The following is a 7,426-nucleotide window of genomic DNA, read 5'->3' on the forward strand; positions in this document are numbered from 1 at the left end:
TTTTAAAAGAGAGAGTTTAGAAAAATAGACCTGCAACAATGCAAGGAATTCTCTTACCAACTAAGCTAACTAGGCTGGCAAAATCATTGCTTGATTGATTCCCTTTTTGTCTACGTGCTTTCGGTAACGGAAACAATTTCCCCTCTTCAAGATATAGTGGATCTCCTATGTAATGGTTTAGTACAGGCGCTACCATGCCAAAAGAGGGGAAATCGTCTCGATTTCCGAACGCAAAACACGAATAGATCAGTTGCGCTTACTTGGGCGATGTTTCAAAGTCATGGAGCAGGAAAAATGAGGACCAACGGAATTTTTCTTTTTCTTCTACGACTTCTAGACCCCGAGATAAATCGATTTTAAAAATAACGGTAAATCGTGAACTTTGACGTCACGGCATACGCTCCCGTACACGATGACGTCACATCAAATGTCCCAAGCAAAGCTCCCTCGCAGGCAACACATTAATGTGTTTGTGCGCATACGTTTCTGCGCATTTCTTTCTGCTCCTCCGCAAGTGTGCTTGCATACTGGTGCTACCTAGCGGACGAAAAAAGCAACTGCGTTAAGTCTGACGTCACACATCTTTGAACTCTTTCATTAGAACGGAAAATAAAAATTGAATTTTCGACCTTTCAACCTTTTTAAGATAGGACTAAAATTAAGGTAGGTTTTAAAGAATGAAGTGATTATTCAACCTGGATTCTAACCCCCGTATGTATGAAATCTAAAGATAAACTTAAGTTTAACTTAAGACGAACAATGTTGCCAATTTCATGTCATTTCTTGAGCGGCATGTTGTCCCGGCTCCTATCAAACAAATCAGAACTTTGTTATTTATTTATTTAGAGGTAGGTAATTATTATACCTACGTCACTCGCGATCACTGTATAAAGCTATGTCCACACATAGTCGACAGTGATTGATCCACGGCCGTCCACTGTGTATACAGGACACAGCTTGACTCATAACTCCTAAGGTCTTTAGTGACTGTTGTTTTTTACTCACCGTTCGGTGACATAAGCTAACCGCCTACTCACATAAACCTCACCCAGCCGGAGTGGGGCCGTCAAAAGCCAGCAGCACGCAATTCAGCGATTGCCCAGATAGTCTATTAGTCACCCATCCAGATACTAAACACGCTCAACGTTGCTGAACTCAGCTCTCTCACATGACGATTTCTTCTTCACATGACGACTTCTAGCACCAGCTTCCCATGATCGGTCGAACTCGGGTCTTCTCGTATCGTGATCGCATGTTCAATATCGTACAACAAACTCTGTATGCTCTCCTTGGGTTGGCTGTGGTGTACCTCCACCCATACCTCTCCAGCCACCACAAAGTCACCACAAGTCTTGGTTAGGCGAACCCCTACACTGTGGTTGATGGGTTGACTGGCGAATGTGCGTCCTGCACCTAGAGCATGGGTGACCTTGGCTAGGATGATGCCGTTGATGTCTTCCACCACTCCTGCGGAATAGAAACAGTAGAATTTCAGTATGAAATTATAAAACAGTAGATAATGAGGATAAAGATGTGTTGAAACAAAACAAATGACATGAAAAGAAATAAGAGTTGGAAAGGCCTAATACTTCAAATCCGATCTTGGTCATAATGGTGTTGGCAGAGTAAAGAAAGACATCTTTTTGTATCTGCCATACACCGGGGTGATGGTCTCTAGCCATGTTTAATTGGCTCGTCCTAATACTTCAAATCCGATCTTGGTCATAAATGTGTTGGCAGAGTAAAGAAAAGACATCTTTTTGTATCTGCCATACACCGGGGTGATGGTCTCTAGCCATGTTTAATTGGCTCGTCTTGGTAATACTTCAAATCCGATCTTGGTCATAATGGTGTTGGCAGAGTAAAGAAAAGACATCTTTTTGTATCTGCCATACACCGGGGTGATGGTCTCTAGCCATGTTTAATTGGCTCGTCCTGAACCGTCTTCTTCTTCTTCTTCTTCTTCTTCTTCTTTTTCTTCTTCTTCCTCTCCTTCTTCCTCCCCCTCCTTCTCCGTTAGTCGTTGTTAACGTTTTTGATGTAAAAAAAATCTTGAATTAAATTAAGTAACAGAAAAAAAATTCTAGCCCCAGGCGGATGCCTTTTTCTTTTGTTACAAAGGAAGAGGAGTTGAACCGTCTTCTTCTTCCTCCTCTCCTTCTTCCTCCCCCTCCTTCTCCTTTAGTCGTTGTTAACGTTTTTGATGTAAAAAAAAAAATCTTGAATTAAATTAAGTAACAGAAAAAAAATTCTAGCCCCAGGCGGATGCCTTTTTCTTTTGTTACAAAGGAAGAGGACTCTTCTTCTTCCTCTCCTTCTTCCTCCCCCTCCTTCTCCTTTAGTCGTTGTTAACGTTTTTGATGTAAAAAAAAATCTTGAATTAAATTAAGTAACAGAAAAAAAATTCTAGCCCCAGGCGGATGCCTTTTTCTTTTGTTACAAAGGAAGAGGAGAGGAAGAGAAAACTAAAAACATACTTCTCGAGAAAGAAAGGCTTGGAGAAGGAGACAAAACAATACAAATGGAGAGATCTACGCGACACACTTGAAGAGAGAAAAGTTTTCTATTCTTAAAGGAAATGTGTTCCAGAGAAGCCTATTATTTAGTAAGAGAGGCAGAACGAAATGCAAAATCTAAAACAATGAGAGCTTTTTTCTTCTTTTTGTTTAGTAGGTACTTAGGAACTTAGGCAGTTGAAGAGCTAGAAATCATTTTGAGTGACTTTAGTCAGAGTTTAAAATGTAAGCCTACAATCGGGGGTAATGAGTAATTCGTAGAATTTGTAGGTTACCTACCTAACTTCAAAGCGAACTTTATTTTATAAAAAAAGGTAACTCAAAAATAGGTAGGTATGTACCTAATATGGTAGGTAAGTAGCAAGGCCGAAATTAGTACGGTGTGTAGTTGTGTACAGTATTCAATAAACAACAACAACAACAACAACAACAACAACAACAACAACAACAACAGCAGCAGCAGCAACAACAACAACAACAACAACAACACACAACAACAAAACACAACAATAACCACAACAACAACATCAACACACAACAAGAAAACAACAACAAGAAACAATAATAATAATAAATAAATAAAAACAATGAAACCTCCCTAAGAATACAGAACTTTCTGGGTGGGTAGTTAATACATAGTTACATACCTACCTCTAATAGAAGTATCAACCTAATGGAAAATGCAGAATTCAATAATGTAACTTTTTCTATGAGGAACAAAAAATTTGAAAAATTGCAATTACAAACTAGGTACAAGTAGGTAGGTACTTTCCAGTTTGTTGTCAAGTACCTACTTACTAGATTTTTGTACTCCGCTATTGTAAACAATAAAACGACAACAACAAAATAATGAGCAAACAACATGAATACTTGTTGTGGATCGTTATAACAACGCTTGTAAATTGTAAAAATGCAAAGCCCATTTTGCTGCTAGATTTTTTAATTAAAATGTTCAGAAAAAAAGAACACGTTCAAGCCCTTGTGCTGCTCTAGGTTTTACAATTTAATATAGCGTGAACAAAAGAACTAATACTGTTCTCATGTACTCTTCCCCTCCTCTTCTACAGTTATGATATAGGTTCCCGAATTCCGATTATACGTACGTCCTAAGTATAGTAGGAGTCTAGGAGCTTATCATCCTATATAGTCCTATACTCGTACGTATAAGTATAATAATATCGTACGTATAAGTATCTTAGCATTTGATTCTAATTCCTATTATACTTACTAAATATTACCGTTAGTGACAACTAGCGCAGCCCAGCGTGAATATATGATTTGACTTGGACTCAAACCATCAACTTCCAAATCCAAAATTGTTTCAAAATCTTTGGAGTACCCAAGTTACTTTAAAGCGCTTCGATATAAGACAAAATGATGACCTAAAGGAGGCCAACTTGGAGTTCAAGTTGCAAACTTCTAACAGTTCAAGATTTAAATATGGTTCCTGCGGCGCGAACGACCTATTAAAAGATTGAAGCGCCTAATAATTAGAAAAAAAGTGGTTCTGGAAACGGAAAGTATAAGTATAGGACAAAAATCTATGTTCATATATACGGGAACGAAAAAAGTAAGTCGAAAAGTTTTCCGTCTGTTGTTGATATGCGAGGGCCTTGACCAAATTGCTACAATACATGTGGCCTTTGATCTGTACCTAACTTACTGTTTGTGTCCTTGGACTCCTTTTCAATAATTGACTCTTCACTAGGTTGATACGATGATCAATTTATCATTGATCACTATTGTAATACAGTCGAACCTGTCTAACTGGGAAACCTGGACAGCTTTGACTGTACTAGGTCATCATTAGCTAGATAGCTAGATATAAAATCTAAAGGGTGTCCCAATAAGAACGCAAGATTTGAAAGGGTCATAACTTTTTTATGCGTTATTTTATCTTGCCCAATCTTTGACAGAGTGATTGTAAACATATCAAAATAATCATCATGGAGTCTAAAACGGTCCAACAACGCATTAGCATAGGTAATAAAAGCGACAATATCACTTTTGGACGAGCATTTTCCTAGTCGAAATCGTGTCATATTCCGTTTTGGTGACGCGAAATGGCCTCAATGATAATGTAATTTTACCCCCAAGACTTTTTTCTGTGGGGTTATCTAAAGGCACAGGTTTACACCAACAAACCCACAAGCTTTGAAGCTTTGAAAGGTGAAATACGGCGCGAACGACATGTACAAAACATTGTTAAAGCGCCTAATGGGGGGGGGGGCCTACATGGTCTTGGTCTTATGGTTTACTATTACTACCTAATAGGCTTTGTTATTTCTTAAGCGCTTGTGTCTAGTTCTGTTTTAAACATTGTGGTCAAACAATAAACAATGTTGGAGGTATTGTACCTACGGTACAAGCTTGTAGGTTATACATACCTACATAGGTACTATACTAATTGTTTACTATATCCATGTTAGGTATATAATATTATGTAGGTAATATGTACATTATGTATAGAGACAGCCAGTATGTAAAATACGAGTAATATGTAAATACTGCGGTATGTTTGGCTAACTATAAATAGCCGGATCTCTGTGCTGCTGAATTCAATTCCACTCGACGTAGCTTAACCTGTGTGACCATAGGACACAGGGCCGAGCATATGACCTGTAGCGTATTTTCCTTTCATAATGTTAATGCACATTAGCTTAATTCGAATTTTTCTTTCTCAAATGTTAATGTACATTAACTTCCCCTCCTCTCCTTTCACGAATTTTGTAATGTAGCTTTTTTCTCGGATTACGATCCGCCATCTTGTTTTACATTAGGAATATAGGAAGTTTTGGCGGTAAAATTTAAAATTTCATCAGCTGATTTTTTTTTTAATCGTCAATTTTTACCCCCACTACCAAACTTCTTCCATTTTATTATCCCCACCCCTGGAAAATCCTAATGTCAATCCGCATTAACATTACGAAAGGAAAATAGGCTTCTAATCTCCCTTTGAGAAAAATCAACACCACCTTATATGCCTTGGAATGTTAAACCCATCAGTGAGTAAAGTTTTATGAAACAATTTTCGGAAAATTTAATTACAGAAAAGAACAATTTCATGTAGGTATAGGTACGCAACACCCAACGCATGTAAATAAATAATAATTATACCACAGTAGGCGTACAAATACTACTGTAGTAGAGTTTGGGACTTTCAAATTAATTATTCCATGCATTTAATATCTCATATTACAGTGTTCCCACAAATGAGAATTTTTAATTAAATAAAGTACACATTCCAATCAATTAATTTCGTATTAATCTTTGCGTTTAATTATTTTTTCTAACAGTGATGTCCCAAACTTTTTCTTTCTAGTACTATTTTTTCTCCTTTTAATTTAAAAATGAATAATAGCCTCGAGTGATCATAAATTGCATTCTTATTTCTCAGCATGAGGGCACTCGGCACTCCCTTCTGTTGCCAAGTTCCCACATAGTTCAGTTCAGTCCCATCCCGTCCTAAGGGACCAATATTTCCCGGGACCACTGTCCTAATACTATGTAAATATTAGTTCAGAAACTTCCCGTCCAATGTCCTTAGGGAACCAATAATTCCCGGGACTACTGTCCTAATACTATTAGTTCAGTTCAGTTCCCGTCCAGTCCTTAGGGAACCACTAATTCCGGGGACTACTGTCCGTTCAGTATTAGTTCAGTTCAGTTCCCGTCCAATTTCCTTAGAAGATCACTAATTCCCGGGACTACTGTCCTAATACTATCAGTTCAGTTCAGTTCCCGTCCAGTCCTTAGGGAACCACTAATTCCGGGGACTACTGTCCGTTCAGTATTAGTTCAGTTCAGTTCCCGTCCAATGTCCTTAGAAGACCACTAATTCCGGGGACTACTGTCCTAATAATATTAGTTCAGTTCAGTTCCCGTCCAATGTCCTTAGGGAACCAATAATTCCCGGAACTACTGTCAGTTTATCCAGAGTCCTGACGCGACTTTTCTCTCCCTACTCTAAGGAAGGGGGAACTCTTCCTTTCTACCTCTCTCCCTCCCTTTCTCATTTCTCTTCTTCCCCCCCCTTTTCTCTACCTACTCTAAGGAAGGGGGGAACTCTGCCTTTCTACCTTTCTCCTCTCTCCCTCCCTTTCTCATTTCTCTTCTTTCCCCCCCTTTTCTCTCCCTACTCTAAGGAAGGGGGGAACTCTTCCTCTCTTCCTCTCTCCCTCTCTCCTTTCTCAATTTTTTTCCCTTCTTTCCTATCTTATTCTTTATCCTCTCATCTCCTCCTTTCTTCCCTCCTCTCTCTTTCCTTCTTCCTACTACATACTTTCTCTCTCCCTATTTTCCCCTTTTCTCACCTTCTCCCTCTCTTATTTTTTCAATAGGTATATGAGGTCTCCAAAAAATTTCGTTTTTTATTATTGTTAGGTAAATTAAAGTACTCTGGGATCTTTTTTCAGAGAGTAACTTTGAGGCCTTTGGGTTTTGTCAACTTATAAAAATGACGCTAAGACTCTATTGCTCTGTAACATAAAAGAGGAAGTATTAAAGTGATTTATTTGGAGTAAGTGTTGTGCAATACCGGTCATCATGAACAGTGGTACAGCAACAGTTATCATGGAAACATCTGACTCTACCAGGTAATGCACAGCTTCCTCTTTTCCTTCTAATATACTTCCTCTTTCCCTTCTAATATACTTCCCCTTTCCTCTTTACACAGAATTTCTAGTTTATATTGTTCTTTTTCCTTTCTTTCTCTCTCTCTCTCTCTCGCTCTCTCTCTCGCTCTCTCTCTCTCTTTCTCTCTCTTTCTCTCTCTCTCTCTCTCTCTCTCTTTCTCTTTCTCTCTTTCTCTCTCTCTCTCGCTCTCTCTCTCGCTCTCTCTCTCTCTTTCTCTCTCTCTTTCTCTCTCTCTCTCTCTCTCTCTCTCTCTCTCTCTCTCTCTCTCTCTCTCT

The 7,426-nt window shown here is 38.6% G+C and overlaps 1 protein-coding gene across 1 annotated transcript in view; it reads right to left on the bottom strand.

Annotated features, from left to right (window-relative positions):
* Positions 1–826: 826 nt before the first annotated feature.
* Positions 827–7,426, bottom strand: part of LOC103506572 (thymidine phosphorylase-like) — a 24,959-nt gene continuing 18,359 nt past the window's right edge. The window contains exon 8 of the mRNA XM_026821518.1: positions 827–1,582. Within this exon, the coding sequence (XP_026677319.1) occupies positions 1,184–1,582 (399 nt within the window). The 3' untranslated portion in view covers positions 827–1,183. The remainder of the gene's footprint in view (positions 1,583–7,426) is intronic.

This window comes from Diaphorina citri, unplaced genomic scaffold, assembly GCF_000475195.1.
Source record: "Diaphorina citri unplaced genomic scaffold, Diaci psyllid genome assembly version 1.1 scaffold12, whole genome shotgun sequence".
NCBI lineage: Eukaryota > Metazoa > Arthropoda > Insecta > Hemiptera > Psyllidae > Diaphorina > Diaphorina citri.